This window comes from Pantherophis guttatus, chromosome 4 (assembly GCF_059756535.1).
Source record: "Pantherophis guttatus breed Tessera chromosome 4, ASM5975653v1, whole genome shotgun sequence".
In the NCBI taxonomy this organism is placed as follows: Eukaryota; Metazoa; Chordata; class Lepidosauria; order Squamata; family Colubridae; genus Pantherophis; species Pantherophis guttatus.
In genome coordinates, this window is record NC_142066.1 from 154539613 (window position 1) to 154561803 (window position 22191).

General features: G+C 42.5%; 1 protein-coding gene across 3 annotated transcripts in view; it reads left to right on the plus strand.

The window, feature by feature from the left end:
- Positions 1-22191, plus strand: part of MINDY4 (MINDY lysine 48 deubiquitinase 4) — a 104495-nt gene that overhangs the window by 25267 nt on the left and 57037 nt on the right. For 2 of the 3 annotated variants that reach the window (XM_087893122.1, XM_087893120.1), the window contains exons 6-9: positions 12895-12953; positions 13967-14076; positions 19487-19603; positions 21589-21680. In XM_087893122.1, coding sequence (XP_087749248.1) covers positions 12895-12953; positions 13967-14076; positions 19487-19603; positions 21589-21680 — 378 coding nt within the window. The remainder of the gene's footprint in view (positions 1-12894; positions 12954-13966; positions 14077-19486; positions 19604-21588; positions 21681-22191) is intronic. The other variant, XM_087893121.1, reaches the window with a different exon arrangement.

Genomic DNA, 22191 nt, shown 5'->3' on the forward strand with positions numbered 1-22191 from the left:
TCCCCCCTCACTGTCCTACTTACCTTCCCAAGCATCCTTTTGACGTGTACTGCACATGTGCATGTGCAGAGCATGTGTTTGTCACGCACTGCACATGCAGCATGTGACAGCACGTGTTGTACAGTGCACATGCACAGCCAGCAAAACGGTAGCAAACCAGTTCGGATTTCATCACTGGACTCTAGCCAGATGGATACCGATGGATGCTGCTGGGCAGAGGCAGAATTTTTTCTTCTTGTTTTCCTCCCCAAAAACTAATGTGCGTCTTATACTCCGAAAAATACGAAAAAAATATATTTACATACAAAAATCTAGGCCGTCTAACCATTGAAGCACAGCATCGTTTATATGGGAAAAGAATCAGGAACTGGACTAGTATCTGTGTGATGTGATCTCCAGTTTGACATGGGATCTGTTCTGCCCCAGCTACAGACCAGAAAGAACGCAGCGCACACAAAGTCCGTACAAACCTTAGTTTACTAATTAAGGACTACTAATGAGCTTTCTTAGTAGTTGTTCAAACACAAGTACAGTTTAAATCAGTCTTTTCCGAACAAGGGCTGTTAATTTAACTTCGTTAACAGCCGACAAGAGTCCAAGGAATAATAACTCAATTCTGAGGCACAGCCTTTCAGATAACCGTAAGCTTACTGTGGTTGGCAGAATGCCCAGAAGCAATTTGCAGGAAAAATGACAAGAGAGAAGCAAGAGCCGATCAGACGTTTCTGGAGTCAATACGCGAAGGAACATGAATGAAGTTGTTTTCTGCAAATTGCCTCAGTCGTCGTCATTCCTTAAATAGGCTAGGGGAGTGGCCAATTAGCCCCAAGCCTTACTCTCGAGGAGACCTCCGCCTGAGGAGCCATTCCTGCCTTTTGGCAGCTCTGCGGGCCCATGCATTGAGAAGAGGCTTCTCTTCTTCCTCTTTACTTATGGAAGCTTCTGGAGGTTCTGAAGGCCCTGGCTGAATCCCCGCCTCTGGCACCACATCTTCTCCAGCCTCCTCATTGTCTGACTCGAGCGCCAGCTGCACAGGCTGCTGGTGCAGCATCACACCAGCCTCCTCGCTGTTGGAATCAGCTACCAGCTGCACAGGTTGCTGGCGGGCCACAACAGGACCCCACAGTCTCACTGAGGGGAGGATGCTATGCCCCATAGAGAGTCCCGGGAGACCCTGTATGACCTGTGAATCCTATTCAGGATTGCCCTTCGCTGGCATGGTAGTTTTTTTTGTCTAGGACAGGGGCCTGCAGCCTTAAACACTCAAAGAGCCATTTGGACCCGTTTCCCACAGAAAAGAAAACACCGGGAGCCACAAAACCCTTCTCGTGCCTGACTATTTCCTGAGCGGCCACAAAACTAGCATATGTAGTTGAATTAAACGTTCTGTTTTCTTCTGAAACTTTTCTTTTCTTGGATTTATCCATGGTTGGCCTACCGGGGGTCGAAAAGCTCAATACATCGTGTGCCGGCGGATGTTGCACATTGGCAGTTGTGACGCATATTTTGAGCGACAGGGAGCTGCAGCAGAGGGGTGAAAGAGCCACATGCGGCTCCAGAGCCGCAGGTTGCTGACCCCTGTCTGCTTTAACTTTTCATAAAAAAATAAAAAATAAAAATAAAGATTTCTTCCACTTTTATAGTGGTGTCACCTCAATTTCACGTAACTATCCCTCCGGAAGATGATGAGGCCCTCAAGCATGATTCATTTCTGGCAAAACTTTTAATTTTATCTTTTTTAAAAAAAGGTGATCCCAAACTAAACGCATTGAATCTAGATAGTTTTTGTGTCCCACTCCCCCATATATCAGCTTGCAAGTTTTGTTCCTCTTACAAGATTTCACCCATCTTCGGTTTCTAAACATTATTATCACCACTATTAGGCAATGTTTATAAGGCTGCTGTCCTCAATAGCTTCTTTGGAAGAACTGCGGTTAGTCCTTGACTTACAACCATTCGTTTCACGGCCATTCAGAAAACGGCACTGGAAAGAATAACTTACGACCAGTCCTCACATTTATGCGCATCCCCATGGCACATGATCAACATGCATTTGCCAAATGCTAAAATGGTTGTGGATCTGTACTGCAGCACACAACTGCATTGTGCTGAAGCTACCAAAAAAATCAATTCAACCCTGTTAACAGAGGGATACAACCCGGATCACCTGAAGTGTTAGTGCCACTCTATAAAGCCTTAGTAAAACCACACGTAGAGTACTGCATCCAGTTTTGGTCACCACGCTATAAAAGAGAAGTTGAGACTCTAGAAAGAGTGCAGAGAAGAGCAACAAAGATGATTACGGGACTGGAGGCTAAAACATATGAAGAACGGTTGCAGGAACTGGGCATGTCTAGTCTAGTGAAGAGAAGGACCAGGGGACACAGGATAGAAGTGTTCCAATATTTGAGGGGCTGCCACAAAGAGGAGGGGGTCAAGCTATTCTCCAAAGCACCTGAAGGCCAGACAAGGAATAACAGATGGAAACACATCAAGGAGAAATTCAACATAGAAATAAGGAGAATTTTTCTGACAGTGAGAACAATCAACCAACGGAACAGAAGTTGCCTTCAGAAGTTGTGGGAGCTTCATCACTGGAGACTTTCAAGAAGAGGTTGGACAGCCATTTGTCAGAAATGGTGTAGGATCCCCTGCTTGGGTGGAGGGTTGGACTAGATGACCTACAAGATCCCTTCCAACTCTGTTATTCTGTTCCGTTCGATGAATCGAAGTCATCCGTACCACCCAACCTTGAAGGATCTACGCAAAGTTATTTTCCCCACTGGATTTGGGCAACTTTGGCAAACTCTCAAAAGCCCAGAAGATGCAGATAACTCTCTGAAGACAAGGGAAGATTGCAAAGGAGGCAGAAAAATATGAGTAGAGAGCTACGTGTGGTTTGCTTGTAATGCTACTCGCTCAACATGTCCATTCCTGGTGTATTCAATCAATGTCATCAAGTGGATTCCCCTGACATTTAGTTGAGAGCTTCCTTTTATTAGGACACAAACACTGGAGGTGGATTTTGTGTCCGAAATGGCACCATTCCTCGCCGTCTGAAAGTAACTTTCATCTTTATATTGCCTTTGAGAGCTTTCTCAAGTGTTTTGAGAGCTTCCAGAGTAGATATCAACCTTCGTCTCTCAGCCGAGGGCCAGACGTGGCCTGGACTAATGCACAAGGGGCCGTGTTTCTAATCCTGGGTAGAACAGAATAGAACTCTTTATTGGCCAAGTGTGATTGGACACACAAGGAATTTGTCTTTAGTGTATGCGCTCTCAGTGTACATAAAATAAAAGATACATGTGTCAAGAATCATAAGGTACAACACTTAATGATAGTCATAGGGAACAAATAAGCAATCAAATCCTATTAGAAAACACTCAATATAAATCTTAAGGATACCAGCAACAAGGTTATAGCCATACAGTCATAAGTGGGAGGAGATGAGTGATGGGAACGATGAGAAGTTTAATTGTAATAGTAGTGCAGACAGTAAATAGTTTGACAGTGTTATGGGAATTATTTGTTTAGCAGAGTGATGGCATTCAGAGAAAAACTGCCTTTGTGTCTAGTTGTTCTGGTGTGCAGTGCCCTATAGCGTCATTTTGAAGGTAGGAGTTGAAACAATTTATGTCCAGGATGCGAGGGGTCTGTAAATATTTTCACAGTCCTCTTTTTGACTCGTACAGTATACAGGTCCTCCATGGAAGGCAGGTTGGTCGCCATTGTTTTTTCTGCAGTTCTAATGATCCTCTGAAGTCTGTGTCTGTCTTGTTGGGTTGCAGAGCCAAACCAGACAGTTATGGAGGTGCAGATGACAGACTCAATAATTTCTCTGTAGAACTGGATCAGCAGCTCCTTGGGCAGGTTGAGCTTCCTGAGTTGGCACAGAAAGAACATTCTTTGTTCTGCTTTTTTGGTGACATTTTTGATGTTAGGAGTCCATGCAATATGGTAGAACCTAGAAATTTGAAGGTCTCTACTGTTGATTCTGTGTTGTCTAGTATTGTAAGAGGTGGAAATATGGAAAGGTTTCTCCTAAAACCCACCAATATTTCTACGGTTTTGAGTCTGTTCAGTTCCAGATTGTTCTGGTCGCACCAAGAGGCTAGTTGTTCAACCTCCCCCGTCTGTTGGAACTCAACCTCAACTTGATTATCCTTCTGCTGCTTCCTTCAGACATTGTAATTCTGTGGTAGGACCCCGCAGGATGGGAGAAGGCCTAAATAACTGGGAAAGATGCATTTTGTATCCCAGCTGCCCGTAATTATTTATAAATAGTCTTCGGCTTATGACCACAACTGAGCCCAAAATTTCCGTTGCTAAGTGAGTCCGTGGTTGAGTGAGTTTTGCCCGATTTTATGACCTTTCCTGCCACTGTTGTTAAGTGGATCCCTGCAGTTGTTAAGCCAGTCACTAGGTTGTTAAGTGAATCTGGTTTCCGCACTGACTTTGCTTGTCAGAAGGTCGCAAAAGGGGAACATATGATCGCAGGACGCTGCGACTGTCATAAACATGAGCCAGCTCCCAAGCCTCTGAATTTTGATCACGTGACCATGGGGAGGCTGCAACGGTCGTAAGTGTGGAAAACGGTCATAAGCCACTTTTTTTCAGTCCCTTTGTAACTTCGAATGGTCACTAAATGAACGGTTATAAGTCGAAGACTACCTTACACTTAGGCAAGAAAAACCAAAGGGACACCTATAGACTGGGGGAAATCAGGATTAGTAGCAGTGACTGTGAAAGGGATCTTGGAGTCTTAGTGGACAACCAGCTAAATAGGAGCCATCCGTGTGCCAAAAAAGCCAATGCCATCCTAAACTCCATTAACAGAGGGATACAATCAAGATCAAGGGAGGTACTAATACCACTCTGTAAAGCCTTAGTAAGGCCACCCCTAGAATTCTGCATCCAGTTTTGGTCACCACAGTATAAAAAAGATGTTGAGACTCTAGGAAAAGTGCAGAGAAGAGCAACCAGGTTGATTAAGGGACTGGAGGCTAAAATGTATGAAGAACGGTTGCAAGAACTGGGCATCATGGCTAGTCTAGTGAAGAGAAGGACCAGGGGAGACATGATAGCCATCTTCCAGTATTTGAGGGGCTGCCATAGAGAGGAGGGGGTCAAGCTATTTCCCAAAACACCTGAAGGCCAGAAGAAGGAATAAGGGATGGAAACTGAACAACTGAACAAGGAGAGAAGCTACTTGGAATGAAGGAGAAACTTCCTACCAGTGAGGACAGTGGAACTGCTTGCCACCAGAAGTTGTGGGTGCTCCATTATCAGAGGCTTTTAAGAACAGACTGGACAGCTAGTCCAGTCTGAAATGGTATAGCATCTCCTGTTTGAACTGGGGTTTGGACTAGGAGCCTGGATAGCTCTGCAGACTAAGCACTGTAATTTAACACCAGCTGTCTGCAATTAAAGTAAGTTCGAATCTCGCCAGGCTCAAGGTTGACTCAGCCTTCCATCCTTTCTAAGGTAGGTGAAATGAGGACCCAGATTGTGGGGGCAATAAGCTGACTTTGTATAAATATACAAAAGGATGAAGGCTATTGCTTAACGCCTTGTAAGCCGCCCTGAGTCTCTGGAGAAGGGCGGCATATAAATCAAATAAAAAAAAAAAAAAGACGTCCAAAGTCCCTTCTACTCAATTATTGTTATTCTGCTAAGTATTTATGATAGCTGCACCATCGCAGTGTCATTGATTGCATTTGCGACCATCGCAGACAGCTTCTGACAAGGAGGAAACTGGATTCACATAGCAACAATGGGATCTGCAGAACTGAAATGATTCACTTAACAACCATGGCAAAAAGGTCATAAAATCGAGTGCACCATAAGCACGTTGCTTAGCAACAGACGCTCTGGTCCTGATTGAGGTTGTATGCTGACTATTACTTGTACAGGTTGTCCTTGAGTTACGACCACAATTGAGCCCAACACTTCTGTTTGTTAAGTGAGACATTTGTTAAGTGAATTTCGCCCCATTTTCTTCCCTCATTTGTTAAGTGAATCACTGCATTTATTAAGTTAGTGAAATGGTTGTTAAGTGAATCTGGCTTCCCCGACTGACTTTGCTTTGTCAGAAAGTCGCAAAAGGGGATCGCGTGACTCCAGGACACAGCAACGGTCATAAATACGAACCAGTTGCCAAGCATCTGAATTTTAATCACGTGATCCTGGGCATGCTGCAAAGGTCATAGCTATGAAAAACTATCATAAGTCACATTTTTCAGTGTCGCTTTAGCTTTGAACGGTCACTAACCGAAGTGTTGTAAGTCAAGGACTGTCTGTATGTTTGAAATGACAAACCGAAGCAACTTTTAAGATGGGTGGACTTCCACTCCCAGAATCCCTGTCTGAGTAGGGGATTCTGGGAATTGAAGTCCACCATCTTAAGGATGCTGGGTTTGAGATACATTGTACTAGAATGAGCTTATTTCTCATCGTCCATCTTAGAATAGAAAAGAATAACAGAGTTGGAAGGGCAGAGGTGGGATTCAGCCGGTTCGAACCAGTTCAGGCAAACCGGTAGTTGTGACCTGAGGGTCCCCCTTACCCAACCACTCTGGCGCTATGCCATCCTATTTAGCTGCGTTTTTTAGGCCACGAGCCACATCTGCGGAAGGCACGTGTGCTCACATTTTCGGTGCTGGGGCAAACTGGTTGTTAAATTATGTGAAGCCCAGCTCTGTGGAAGGGACCCTGGAGGTCTTCTAGTCCAACCCCCTGCTCACACCACTTCAGACAAATGGTTAGCCAACATCTTCTTAAAAATTTCTAGTGTTGGAGCATTCACAACAATCTTCGTCCACGTTGTGATCTGCCAGCAGCCTGCGGAGCTGGCAGCAGAGTCGGACAGTGAGGAGGACCGGGGAGGACCATAGGCCAGTCCTGGAGTCTGGGGAAGGCTCGGACGAAGGCTCTGCGTCGGAGGCAGAGAAGGGGACATCTGGGATGTATGTGCTGCCTCCAGAACCTCCAGAGGCGGACCTCAGCGAGGCGGAGGAACAGGGGGAGCCTGTTCCCAGTGCGCGCATGCGCAGAGCTGCCAGAAGGCAAGAACAGTTAAAACAAAAGGGACAACTCGGGAGTAAGGCTGGGAGATGATTGGCCCCTCCCATAAGACTTAAAAGAGGAGCGAAGACACGTGGGCCTTTGCAGGAAGCAACGCTTGTTCATTCTGTTCAGTTTAAAGCCTGAAGCTCTGTTTGATTCTGGACTCCGTGTGGCTTTGCCAGTTAAGTCTTTGGCAGTGTGTCAAGGGAGATAAAGGTGGGAATTATCCCGATGGACTTCTCCTGAAGGACTCTTTACAATTAATTGGGATTCATCTGTGAATGAACAGAATTCACAGCTGTTGCAATAAAAGAGGTTTTTGGGACTACTCGTGTGTTTTAATGACTCAGGAAGCCTAAGTCAGAACAGTTCAGTCCTTCTGTCCCTAGAGTGAGAAAGTCCAAGCTGTCCACCTCGCCTTCAGCTGAAAGTTGGCCGGTCACCACAGCTTATTTTGGGATCCCCTTTGTGTCCTCATTCGGCGAGATGGACTATTGTACTCAGAAGTTATTGAGGAAATGTCCTTTTGCGAATGAAACGGAGGAGTTTCTCCACCGGGCCTGCGGTTCCAGTAAAGGCTGCCTCTCTGGTATCTCGAGATCAAAGGCAGGACTGGACAATCGGAGGGAGCACAGCTGGATTTGCTTATACAACGTGGCCTATTTTTTCCGGTCCCCTTCTCCTAGGCTGATGGATTGCTTCCTTTTCACAGCGTGGTGAGGTCGGGCATGTACAGTATTTGGGACCCTCTAGTGAAGTGAAACCAATAGTCCATTTCCTTGCAGGCAAGAGGGCCTAGGAGGAGGAGGAGGAGGAGGAGAACAATACTTTGCAAAAGGCAGAAAAAAAATAGCATCAACTGAAGGGCTCAAAGGGCCCCGGAAATGGTCAAATATGAGGCAGCTAAGTCCATTGGAGAAATGTGGGCAGGGCAAACATCAATCAATCAGAAGACAGCTGGAAGGGATCTTGGAGGTCTTCTCGTCCAACCCCTTCCTCAAGTATTTACCATTTCAGATAGGTCCATTCTCTTCTTAAAAACCTTCGTCGTTGAAGGACTCACAACTTCTGGAGGCAACTTCTGTCCCACTGGTTAATTGTCCTCACTGTTAGGAAGTTTCTCCTTAGTTCCAAGTTGCTTCTCTCCTTGATTAGTTTTCATTCATTGATTTTTGTCCTGCATTCTGGTGCTTTGGAAAATACGTTGACCCCCCCTCCTCTTTGTGGCAGCCCCTCAAATATCGGAATACTGCTATCATGTCACCCCTTCTTTTCTTGAGACTGACCATATCCAATTCTTGCAACTGTCCTTCGTATGTTTTAGCCTCTGTGCCTTTAATCACCGTAGTAGCTCTCCTCTGCACTTTTTCCAAAGTCTCAACATCTTTTTTGTAATGTGGTGATTACAAAATTTCTTCTTCTTCTTCTTCTTCTTCTTCTTCTTCTTCTTCTTCTTCTTCTTCTTCTTCTTCTTCTTCTTCTTCTTCTTCTTCTTCTTCTTCTTCTTCTTCTTCTTCTTCTTCTTCTTCTTCTTCTCCTCTTCCTCCTCCTCCTCTATTATTATTATTATTATTATTATTATTATTATTATTATTATTTATTTATTTATTTGATCTTTAGTGAGATTCACAGCCTTTGAGGCTGGTTAATAGCTCAGCAGCTCGAGTCCTAACCAAGGACCTAGGAACTGTTAAGGTATCGTCGGAGGATGTAAGCTGTTCCGAGTAAGGTGGTTTTTTGTAGAGCCAAAATGTTCAAGTCTGGCAAATTTAGAATTTCTAAATAGCGGGGTAGCCCTTTGGGTATTGCTCCAAGGGCTCCAATTACAATCGGGACAACACATGATTTCTTTTTCCACAGTCGCTCAACTATAATAATAATAATAATAATAATAATAATAATAATAATAATAATAATAATAATAATAATAATAATAATAATAATATTTATATACTGCCCTACTCCCGAAGGACTCAGGGCGGTGAACAGCCAAGATAAACTACACATAATACAAATGTTAAACACCATTTAAAATATATTAAATACCATGGCCCAAAAACAAATTTAAAACACCCCAAATTATAAAACAAATTTAAAATTTAAAACGATTTAAAAAAGAGGTTAGGCCAGGCCAGCCTGCTGGAAAAGAAAAGTTTTAAAGGAAAGTTTTAAGAGTACTGCGGAAAGTGCCCAGATCCGGGATCCGCCGTATCTCCAGGGGGAGCTCATTCCAGATGGCAGGTGCCCCCACAGAGAAGCCTCTCCCCCTGGGAGCTGCCAGTCGACACTGTTTGACCGACGGCACCCTGAGGAGCCCCTCTCTGTGGGAGTGTACTGGTCTGTGAGAGGCTACTGGTGGCAGAAGGCGGTCTCGTAGATACCCTGGTCCTAAGCCCTTCTTCTTCTTCTTCTTCTTCTTCTTCTTCTTCTTCTTCTTCTTCTTCTTCTTCTTCTTCTTCTTCTTCTTCTTCTTCTTCTTCTTCTTCTTCTCCTCCTCCTCCTCCTCCTCCTCCTCCTCCTCCTCCTCCTGGAGTGAGGACAATTAACCAGTACACTAGCCTTGCCTCCAGAAGTTGTGGATGCTCCATCACTGGAGGTTGGACTAGATGACCACTGAGGTCCCCTCCAGATCTATTATGGTTGTCTGAATCTTTCTTTTCTTGTACACCATCCTTAATTTTATCCTTGTAATGAAGAAGAAAAAACAAAAAAACAGAACTAAGCTAAGAAACGGACATCCTCAAGGAAAGTCTGAATTTCTAGATTACGGCCTACGTCGCCAGGATTAGAAATGGGTGGCATCTCACACCAACATTTATTTTTATTGAGTCTCAATCATTTTACCTCCAGCTCATCATGATGGGACTTTTCCACATCATGTTGGGCTGTTCCTTCACCCCTGAGTCATCCATAATAACCAGTCAATCAGTCTCCATCTTGGGTTGTGCATCGCGTTATTTTTCAATCTTGAGTCATCTTTTCCTGAATCTACTCCTTATATTTTCCTGGCCATCAGCAAAGTTGTGGATTTCTGTTACCTCGATGGGATCTTAGAAATGGCACATTTAGATTTTTCCCCCTGCCTTTTTCCCTGTTCTTCTCTTCATCATTTACTGCTGCCCTTTGCTCCCCTTCCCCTCCTCATTCTCCCTTTCTCTCTTTCTCTCTCTCTTATCTTCCTTCCTTTCTTTCTCTCGCTCTCTTTCCCTTTCTCTCCTTCCTTCCTTTCTCTCCTTCCTCTCTCTCTCTCATCTTCTTTCCTTTCTCTCCTTCTTTCCTTCCTCTCTCTCCTTCCTTTCTCTCTCATCTTCTTTCCTTTCTCTTGTTCCTTCCTTTCCCCTCCCCCTTTCTCCTTCCTTCATCTCTTATCGTCTTTCCTGTCCCTCTCTCTCTTATCTTTCTTCCTTTCTTCCCTCCCTCCTTCCTTCCTTCCTCTCGTATCTTCTTTCCTGTCTCTCTATCTTCCTTCCCTCCCTCCCTCTTTCGTTCCTCTCTTCTTCTTTCCTGTCTCTCTCTCTTTTATCTTCCTTCCTTCCTTTTTTTCCTCCACCTGCCTCCCTCCCTGTCTTCCTTCCTTCCTCTCTCTCTCTCCTTCCTTCCTCTTCCTTCTTTCTACCTTCCTTCCTTCCACCCTTCTTTCTTTCCTTCCTTCCTCTCTTATCTTCTTTCCTGTATCTTCCTTCCCTCCCTCCTTCCTTCCTTCCCTCCCTCCTTCCTTCCTTCCCTCTTTCCCTCTCACCTTCCTTCCTCTTATCTTCTTTCCTTTCTCTCTCTCTCGCTCTCTTATCTTCCTTCCTTCCTCCCTCCCTCCCTCCCTCCCTGATGTATAGGGTATAACAATTGTAATTTGGGTGAATAATATCCAAATTGGATACAGACACCCAGGATACAAGTGGTTTGTGACTTGCATGTTTATTGACCGTTCAAAGTCACAATGGCACTGAAAAAACTGACTTACAGCTACAGATAGTCCTCGACCTACAACCATTTGTTTAGCGACCCTTTGACTTTGCGACAGCACTGAAAGAAAAAAAGAGTGGCTTATGACTGTTTCCCCACTTACCGCTGTTGCAGCATCCCTGCATGGTCATGTGATCAGCAGTTGCAACATCCTGAGGTCACATGATCGCCCTTTGCGGCCTTCTCTGCCAGCTTCCGGCAAGCAAACTCAACGGGAGAAGCTGAATTTGCTTAACAACCGCCTGATTCACTGAACAACCGCCGTGATTTGCTTAACAACCGTGGCTAAAAAAAAAAAAGTCACAACACTCGACGCAATTCACTTAGCAATCACCTTGTTTAGCAATGGAAATTCTGCCCCCCGCCCCCCATTTGTGGTTGTTAGTCCAGGATTACCTGTACAGGTAGTCCTCGACCTTTGACCCCACCGAGGCCAAAATTTACATCGCTAAGCGAGACACTTATTTAGTGATCTTTGCCCCATTTTGCGGCCTTTCTTGCCCCAATTGTTCAGTGACTCACGTGCGGTTGTTAAGTTAGTAACATGGTTGTTAAGTGAATCTGGCTTCCCCGTTGACTTTGCTTGTCAGAAGGTCGCAAAAGGGGATCACGTTAAGCCCAGGACACTGGAACCGTCGTTAATGCGAGTCAGTTGCCAAGTATTCAGATTTTGATCACGTGACCCATGGGGACGCCAAAATGGTCGTAAGTGTGAAAAACAGTCATCAGTCACTTTTTTTCAGTGCTGTTGTAACTTTGAAATGGTCACTAAATGAACAGTTGTAAGTTGAGGACTAGCTGTAACTCCCATTCCGAGATATGATTTGGACCGGTGGAGAAGCAGTCCAGTGTCCGAAGGTCAGTTGGGACAGCATGAAGAGAATGGCTCTGTGTTCTCCTGTCTAATGAAGGAACATATTGTACAGGTTCAAGGAGAGAAGCAACTTAGAACTAAGGAGGAATTTCCTGACAGTTAGAACAATTAATCAGTGGAACAACTTGCCTCCAGAAGTTGTGAATCTCCAACATTGGAAGTTTTTAAGAAGAGGTTGGATAACCATTTGTCTGAAGTGGTGTACGTCTTCCTGCCTAAGCAGGGGGTTGGACTAGAAGACCTCCAAGGTCCCTTCCAACTCTGTTATTCTATTTCTAATATTATTCTAATTCTAATTCATAGGTGTTGTACTTTGGGGGAATGCAACAGGGGTTGTGTAGGGGGAGTTGGCACGTCCCAACAACTCTGTAGCTAACTAACCTGTTCTGACTGAGGAAGCTGCTTGGATGGGCAGCGAAAGTTCTCTCAAATCCACAAGGAAAAAAGTTCATTGGCCGTGACTCAGCTTTCGGGCAAGATGTATACAGAGACTAAGAAAGATAATTTTGACGCACAAGATTAGTTGCTAAGGTAATGAGAGCTGAAACCCACCAGGTAATATTTGGAAGTGGTTCAGACAACCTAAGGATAACAATAGTAAACAAGGACCAACAATTTTTGCACAAAGGTTAAAATACGAATTGCAAATGTACAGCCAGAATTGATTTGGAAAGTTTTGAAAAGTTTTCCGGTTTTTGCGGAACATTTTAATATCCTCAAACCCAGTAGCCTTGTTCAGAAGAGGCTTTCTAGGGGTAACTTACTACTTCATTAATCCCATGTGTTAAAGTCCACCTGGTGAAATTTCATTATATGTGAGGTCCTGAGAATTAAGTTTTCTAGCTCTGCCTTCAAAATCGAAAGTCCCGGTCTCTGAAATTGGCTCACCAGATGTTTTGAACTTGGTTTTGGCCCTCGGTTCGTTTTTTTTGGTTAAATCCATCTAAATCTAGTCACGTCTCTGACCAGATTTGACCATCTTTATTTCATTTCAGAAGATCTCCAACCTCTGCATCCAGGAAGGAACATTGGCCCAGAGACATTTTGGAACTAGGTCAGTTCTGTGCGGTGGAATATTTGCTGAGGTTCTGCCTCTTCCATGGCAGGTTTAAGATGGTGGACTTCAACTCCCAGAATGCCCTTCTCAGCATGGGACATTCTGTCTAGGAAGGAAGGAAGGAAGGAAGGAAGGAAGGAAGGAAGGAAGGAAGGAAGGAAGATGAAAAAGGGAGGGAGGGAAGAAGAGGAGGAAGAGAGGAGGAGGGGGAGAAGAAGAAGAAAAGAAGAAGAGGAGGAGGAGGAAGAAGAAGAAGAAGAGGAGGAGGAGGAGGAGGAGGAAGAAGAAGAAGAAGAAGAAGAAGAAGAAGAAGAAGAAGACGTAGTAGTAGTAATAGTAGTAGTAGTTATTAAGTTAGGGATTCTTGGAGGATGGGTAAAAACTTGTTTGCTGACTGCGTAATTCTGAGAGTTGAAGTCGACTCATCTTAAAGTTGTCCAGGCTGAGAAACACCAATATATTGTGTTATTTCTTTGTCCTGAACTTGATACGTGGAAAATTCAAGATAAAAGGATCTGTAGTAGGTACTCTTCGACTTGCAACCATTCAATTCATAACCACGTGAAATCCCTTCAGAAGCGAACTCGCATATGTTACATCATGAACCATACTGTGTTCTTGTTTTCAGCCTAGTCTATTGTGCAAATGACATCACCATGGACATATATGTCCCTTATGGCTATCCGTGTTGCCCGAACTCTGCTGGTGATATATTAACTGTGGTTAAGGATGGCTGTTTCATTTTACCTATTTCCCTCAATGCGTTTCATCTCAAGGAGATAAAGAAAACCAAGTTTTAGTTTAAAAAAAAAAAAAACAAGAAGAAAAAGGCTATTTTAACTTTGAATATTAAAATGCAAACCCTTGAATATTGAAGGAGTTTCAATTACAGAGTGGTTTGAAAATAGAAAATACAAATAAAATTTCATGCTCTTAATAGGTCATAAGATGCTGCTAGATTACTGCCGTGACTGTTCCCACATTCAAGACCTCTTATTTTCACCTCTTAGTTGATGTCGAGGATGAAGAAAGCTGGGAGGATGTCGGAGAGGACCCTGAACCATTGGCTCTATATACGTGTCAAGTGACAACCAAGCCCATTGATTTCAATCTTGCAAAGGTGAGCTGTGCATTAAGTTTGACAAAGGACAGGATAGAATTTGAATGGGGGGAAGGGAATAGGGGATTTCTGGAAGTTTGGCACTCATACCCATCAACCATCAACAGGCATGTAAAGATAAACAATATTTACACACCATTCAAAAGAAAGAATAAAAAGCCAAGGAGGAAACAAAAAGTCCCAAAAATCCCTGCCCTCTCCAGCAGCTAACAACAGATAAGCAGGGATTAATACCAGACAAATAGTCAAGCAGAAAGCAATATCTTAATCAATATCAAGGAGAAAACCTCTCCCTTGCCAACGCTGCCAGGGCAAGTTACTGTATATAAACAACAAGCATCCACAAATTCACTAACCGGACGATGTTATCCAGCCAGTCATGAAACATCTTCAAACAAACAACTAAACTCAGAGACTATTAAGGATTTCACAGAATCTGAAGGACATATCTGGTCAGCTTTCTCTGTGCTAACTCTCAAGGGCTCTGTTTGCTTTTGTTCTTCTAGTTTGTTCTTTTGTTCTTAGCTAAGTGTGCCAAATTGTAGGAGAAGAGCAATAGACCCTGGGGGAGGAGTCAAGCAAGTCATCAGTGTAGAATCATTACGTTATCACAAAAGGTTTAAGTCTAACCCCTTTTGAATTCCATTGACTTTTATCTAGTGACAAATTTCTGACCATTGATTGACTAGATTCTTGTGAATAGGAATGATCAATAAATCATTTTAACTGGAACTTAATTTGGTTCTAATTCTTTCTTCCTGACTAAAATTGCCCTGTAAAAACTGATCGACAAATTGCCTGTATAGATAGTCCGCGACTTAAAATTATTCTTTAGCAAGCATTCAAGGTTACAACGGCACTGAAAAAAATGCGAGTTATGACCAGTTTTCACACTTATAAACATAGCTGCATTCCCATAATCCTGTGATCTAAATTCAGAAGCTTGGCAACTGGCATGTACTTATGACAGTTGCACTGTCCCAGGGGCACATGATCACCATTTGTAACCTTCCCAACTGGATCCTCACAAGCTAGATTTGCTTAATGACTGGGTGATTCGCTTAACAACTGAAGTGATTTGATTAATAACCATATCAGAAAAAAGTTGCAAAGTGAGGCACTACTCAGTTAAGGACTGCCTTGCTTAGCAACAGAAATTATAGGCTCAATTGTGGCCATAAGTTAAGGACTGTCTTCTAAATGGCCTAATTTTTTAAGTGTTTTTAAGTGTTTTGTTTATTATTTTTAATTAATGGGGCCAAATTTATATATATATATTTTAACTGTATTTTAATATTTGTACTTGATGTTTTTACTTGGCTGTTCACTGCCCTGAGTCCTCAGGGAGAAGGGCAGTATACAAATTCAAAATAAAATAAAAATAAATAAATAAAAATAAAATAAATCAGGGAGCATGGGCCATTTTGAATTTCATGTGAGGCTTTCCACGAGGGCTATGCAGAAACTTAAAACTTTGCACCACTGCTGAAGCTAATACAGATAGTCCTTGAGTTACAACAGTTTGTTTAGTGACAGTTCAAAGTTATAAAGGCAATGAAAAAAGTGACATCACTATTTTTCACACTTATGACCGTTGCAGCATCCCTATGATCATATGATCGATATTCAGACGGTTGCAGTGTCCTGGGGTCATATTATCCCCCTTTGTGGCCCTTCAACAAGCAAAATCAATGGGGAAGCGAGATTCACTTAACAACCATGTTCCTAATTTAGCCACTGCCATGATTCAGTTAACAACCGGCAAGAAAGGTTGTAAAATGGAGCAAAACTCACTTAACAAATTTCTCACAGCAACATGAATTCTGGACTCAATTGTGGTTGTAAGTCGAGGACAGCCTGAGTTCTGAAAATCCAGCTACAGGTAGTCCTTGACTTACAACCACTGGACCCCAAAATTTCTGTTGTTAAGTGAGACATTCGGGTTTTTTGTCACAGCTGTTAAGTGAATTACTGCAGTTGATTCACTTGCACTTACAATGCAGCTTAACGCATTGTAAGCCGCCCTGAGTCTCCGGAAAAGGGCGACATATAAATCGAACCAATAAATAAATAAATAAATAAGTTAGTAACTTGGTTGTTAAGTGAATCTGGTTTGTCTATTGACTTTGCTCGTCAGAAGATCGCCAGAGGGGATCACATGACCCAGGGACACTGCAACCGTCATAAATACGAGTCAGTTGCCAAGCATCTGAATTTTGATCACGTGCCCAAGGGGATGCCGCAATGGTCGTAAGTATGAAAAATGGTCATAAGTTACTTTTTTCGGTACCATAACTTTGAACCGTCACTAAATGAACTGTTGTAAGTGGAGGACTTCCTATATTGTGTTCTGTCAACTATGTTTTATAATGGGGACCTCGTCACCCCAGCCAATGGTAGTTTGGTCAAAGAACCACAATTAAACAAACCACAGTTTGACCCCCCAAAGGCCTGCCTAGTGGTTGAACGATTTTGCATTATCCCCATTTTTGTTCATTCTTTCTCCATCCAGCCTTTTTCAACTATTATAAAAGCTTTATTATCTCAGCTCTTCTCTTCGGCCTTTGTTCAAATAAAGCAATATTAAAGAAACAAATCCCTTCAGCTAAAGCTTGCTAATGCTTAGCTGGAACATTGAAAATTACAAAGTTCCCGTCACTCTCTTTACAGCAGTGGCCAAAATTGTGGAAACCTTTTGGGAAAAGTGTATTTTTGAAGTTTGATGGCTAATCACACCACTTTTTTTTTTTGGGAGTTTCAAGATAGTCCTATTCCACTGCTGGAACAGCCTGGGAATAGCAATTCACCCAATTGAAAATCTATGAAGCCGGCTAAAGAAACTTGTTACTCAGAAGCGACCCTGCAATAAACCAAGTTAATAGAAGCCATCATTCAATCTTGGTTTTACATGATAACAGCTGCAGAAGTAAAAGGCTTGGTTCACTCCATGGGAAGACATTATAAGGCCATTATTCATGCTAAACGTTACCCCGCTAAGTATTAACTGACATGATGATAATTTTTGTATATCTCGCTTTTTTCTGTGGTGATAATTTTTGTATTATCTCGCTTTTTCTACGTGTTTCACTTTTCTTCTTTATACGGTAACTGCTATTCTAACAGCAAATCCTTCATAAAAGTTATTGCATTACATTCTTGATTAAATTATCTTTCCATTGATATATAACTTTATGGTACTACTCCAAAAAAAAGTGGTGTTATTAGCTAGTTTTAGAAAATACACTTTTTCCCAAAAGGTTTCCACAATTTTGGCCACTACTGTAATGTTCCTTGCAACCGAGCTGAACAGGGGCCATTTTAGTAATAAAAAAATACAGTAGCTGGGATCAGCATTTCCATTGCTAAGCAAGGTGATTTATGAGTCACTCACTGCAGTTGTTAAGTGAATCACAAAGTCCTTAAGCAAATCTGGCTTTCCGGATTTGATTTTGCTTGTCAAGAAGACCACTGAAAAGACCCCCACAAGTGGCAGTCACATAATTTCGGCACGATAAACCATCATAAAACCATGTTCTTTGCCGAGCGCCGGAATTTGTGGGGATGCTGCCACGACATGCAGCGTCACAATTTTTGCTGCCGTTGGTAACTTCAAACGGCCACTAAGCGAATCATTTTGATCACTTGAAAACGGGGGAATCCCGTGACAGCCATAAGCACGAGGACTGGTTGTAAGTCTCTTTTCTTCTGAGGTGTTGCAACTTCGAACGATTTGCTAAACGAGCGGTTGTTAAGTTGAAGACTAATTGTGAAAGTTAAAAAGAGATTCTCTTTTTAAGAGAAGAGAGAGTGTTAAGAGAAGGAGCGAGGGCGAAAGAAGTTAAGGAACAAAAGGAGATAAGAACGACTAGATCGACAAAACAAATAAATAAATAAGAAATGGAAGAAGAAGTTAAAATAATATCTTTGAATATAAATGGATTAAACTCGGCAATAAAGAGAAGGAAAATATTCAATAAATTAGAGAAGCTAAAATTAGAAATTATATGCTTACAAGAAGTGCATATTAGAAAGCAACAAAAAACTTTTGTAGCGAATAAAATTAGGGACATTGTATACAACTTCGGCTTGTCAAAGCAAAAGAGGAGTAGCATTTTACATCAAACAGACAATACAATCCAAACAAATATATAAGGATGAGGAAGGAAGAGTATTAATGGTAGAAATTGTAATGAACTATAAAAAAATATTACTTGTGTTTATACATGCTCCAAATGAAAATCAAAAAGAATTTTATGCAAAACTACACCGAAAAATATTAGAATATGAATATGAAGATAGTTGCATAATTGGAGATTTTAATGCGATGGTTGATAATGAGTTAGATTATAAATCTACAAAAGTGAATAAAAAACCAAGAAAGACACTCCCGAAAACATTTTATACAATGGTAGACGAATTAAGTTTACAGGATGCTTGGAGGAAAAGAAATTTAAAGGAAAAGCAATATACATTTTACTCAAACAGGCATATGTCATGGTCAAGAATAGATATGATATGGATGTCCATAGACTTAATATCCAAGATAGACAAGATTGATATAGAAGCAAAGATATGGCCAAAGGTGTTTTTTCAAAAGGCAAACTTCCTTTGTTTTCGTTTTTTTTTTCCTTCTTCCTTCCCCCAGTTGCCTTTTGAAAAGCCACCTTTGGGAGAAAAATTAGAAGTGTTTGCCGGTTGGAGAAATGATAAGCCAACGCAACTTGGCATTAATGACAGATTTCTGAGCGGCAATTCTCTTAAGTTTTGTTTTAACAAAAATTAGACTTGGAAAAACTGAAAGAAGTTAAGAAGTGCAGAAGGCATCTGCAGCCAACCCTCATTTTGCTATGCCGTGACTCATTTTTGCTGAAACAACATTATGAGGAAGAAAGAAGGAATGACGAGAATATGCTAGATTAATTACAGCGTTTCTGGCATCGGAGTTAAAGGGGCGATTGTAGGCAGCCCTTGACGCCACTGTTGTTAAGCGAATCACTGCAGTTGTTGAATTAATAACCCAGTTCTTAGGCGGATCTGGCTTCCTCGTTGACTTTGCTTATCGGAAGGTCGCAAAAGGGGGATCACGTGACCTGAGGACATAGCAACCGTCGTAAATATGAGTCAGTTGCCAAGCGTTTTGAATTTTGATCATGTGACCCTGGACGCTGCAACGGTCGTCAGTGTGAAAAATGGCGTTAAGTCACTTTTTTCAGTGCCATTGTAACTTCGAATGAATTAGTGTAAGTCAAAGACAACCTGTATATCTGTTCTCCAGCTTTGTCTTCCCTGGTTTAAAAGGGTCTCTATCCTGTCATTTTATGTATTTCCCAGATGAAAATAGGAGTTTTTTCTTCCATGTTTGCTGTTCCTCTTATTGCCTCACCCACTTTTTCTTTTTCTTTTAATAAAGGACCTAAAAACTCTGCTTTTCGGCTCCAGTCTTGGATGCTTCAATGAAGAATGGAAAATCCAGAGTTTTACGTTCAACGAAAACCCGGAGCTGAAATACGGCATCGTGCAGAAAAAGGTAACCAGTTCCCAAATCGCTGATTGGTTCTTGCCGACTGGAGCTGATAAATGCAAGAAACTTTCCATGGTACAAAGGTGCTTTTTTTCCCCCAAAAGGCAACTGGCATTTCTGGTTTTTCTTTGAAGACATTTCGCTTCTCATCCAAACAGCTTCTTCAGTTCTGACTGGATGTTGCGGAGTGAAAGGATGTATACTGCTTGCAGACAGCTTGGTCATTTGCATCCTTTTAGAGAGTCATTGAGGCCATTGGAGGTTTAGCTTGTCCTCAGGTCCACATGGTGGAGGATGGAAGGATTTATATTCCTTGCAGTCATCTGGTCATTGGTACTCTCTGTGGGAGTCATTGAGGCCATTTTCATCCTCCACCGTTCCATCAGAACTGAAGAAGCTTCTTGGATGAGAAGTGAAATGTCTTCAAGGAAAAACAAAGGAAGTCCAGTTGCCTCTTGAAAAAACACCTTTGGGACAACAACTGTGACCTGATGACTGAGAATCTCCATAGACACTTTCCATTGTACATGTGGTCCTTGACTTACAACCTTTAGTTTAGTGTCCGTTTAAAGTTACAGTGGCACTGAAAAAAAGTGACTTATGACTGCTCCACACACTTACGACCGTTGCAGCGTCCCCAGAGGTGGTGTCACATGGTCCAAATTCAGACGCTCAGCAACTGACTCATGTTTATGACCGTTGCAGCGTCCCGGCGTCACACGATCCCCTTTTTTGCGACCTCCTGGCGAGCAAAGTCGACGGGGAAGCCAGATTTGCTTAACGACGGTGTGACTAATCCAACAACTGTAGTGATTCACTTAACAACTCCAGCAAGAAAGGTTCATAAAGTGAGTCATGTAACAAACTATCTCACTTAACAAATGTTGGGCTCGATTGTACGTCACAGGGCCACCTGGGCATCCATTTTTTTTTTCATCCAAAAGCATTTTTTTATGGATCAATAAATGCCCTGCCGGAGTGGGTTGGTAAGTGGAGGGACTCTTCCAGCCCCTCCTTCAACCCTCCAAATCAGTGGTGAAATCTAAAATTTGTTCTGTGGGCGTGGCTTGGGGGGTAATGTGACTGAGTGGGCATGGCCAATTTTTTTTTAAAAAAACTTTTAAAACCATTTTTTCTACAACCTCTTCGGTGAAGAGGTTGTAAAAAAATGCTTTCAAAAGGCTCTGACGATCCCAGCTGAGTTGCCTGATCTGAAGAGGCTTTTTTTCTTTTAAATGCCTCTGACGATCAGGCAACTCAGCTTGGATCGTCAGAGGCATTTAAAAGAAAAAAAAAATCTTCTTTTTCTTTTAAATGTCTCTGACGATCCAAGCTGAGTTGCCTAATCGGCAGAGACTTTTTTTCTTTTAAAAGCCTCTGGCGATCCCAGCTGAGCTGCACGATCATAGGAGGCTTTTTTTTTTTTTTTTACTTTTAAAAGCATTTTTGTCCAAAGAGGTTGTAAAAAAAATGCTTTTAAAAGTAAAAAAAAGCCTCTGATGATTGTGCGACTCAGCTGGGCATGGGGGGGGGGCAGGGATTTTTGCTACCGGTTCTCCGAACCACTCGCCTCCATCGCTACCAGATCAGGCGATCCGGTCCGAACCTGGAGCATTTCACCCCTGCTCCAAATCCTAACCGAGATTTGCTGTACAACCTGAGCCCTTTTAAACAGATCTTTGAAACCATCCTGTTTCTCTCCCCTTTAATATTTTGACCATCAGAAAACCCAAATGCTTTCGGTTTTGGGCGCAGAACAAAGCCACCACGTATCTAACCTGGCTCGGCTTCTTCAGGAAAAGGTTCAGGGACCTGAAGTTTTAATTAAGAACCTGATAGGATCAGAACTCATTGTATCTACGAGGGTCACCGGACAAGCAGCCAAGGACAGCGCTGGCTGGGAGAGGCCGTCGAGCCAGGTGAAAGAGATGCAGGCTGCAGAGAATTTTCACACGTATTGTTTTCCTCCGTTCTTTCCTGACCTCTTCCAGGGTGGGCCGTGCGGGGTCCTGGCAGCCGTTCAAGCCCACGTCCTCCAACATCTTATCTTCGGTGACAGTAACAACCGGAACAACACGGTTGGGTAAGTCCACATTCCCAAGGGTCTCGATGGTTTTCCATTCTCCTTCAAGGGAAATTCCCTTTCCCTCCCCCCTCTATTGTTGTGTGTGTGGGGGGGAAATGGGGGCGATCCTAGTTTTGACCTCCTTGGTGGGGTTCAAAAGGGCAAGCCATGCGGATTTCAATTCAGAATAGAGCTGGAAGGGACCTTGGAGGTCTTCTAGTCCAACCTCAAGCGAGAGACCCTATACAATCTGTCTGTCCAGCCTCTTTTTAAAAACCTCCAGTAATGGAGCATTCACAATTTCTAAAGGCAACTTCTGTTCCACTGGTTAATTGTCCTCACTGTTAGGAAGTTTCTCTTTATTTATTTTTTTTATTTTTCTTGAAAAACCTTTATTAACACTTAAAATCCAAAAATACAAGTTAAAATACCTCTATAACAAAAATACATCCGTAATAACGTCTTTCCGACAGTACCTAATTCTTAACTTTCTTCATCTATTCCCACATGTTCCTACTTAATCAACATA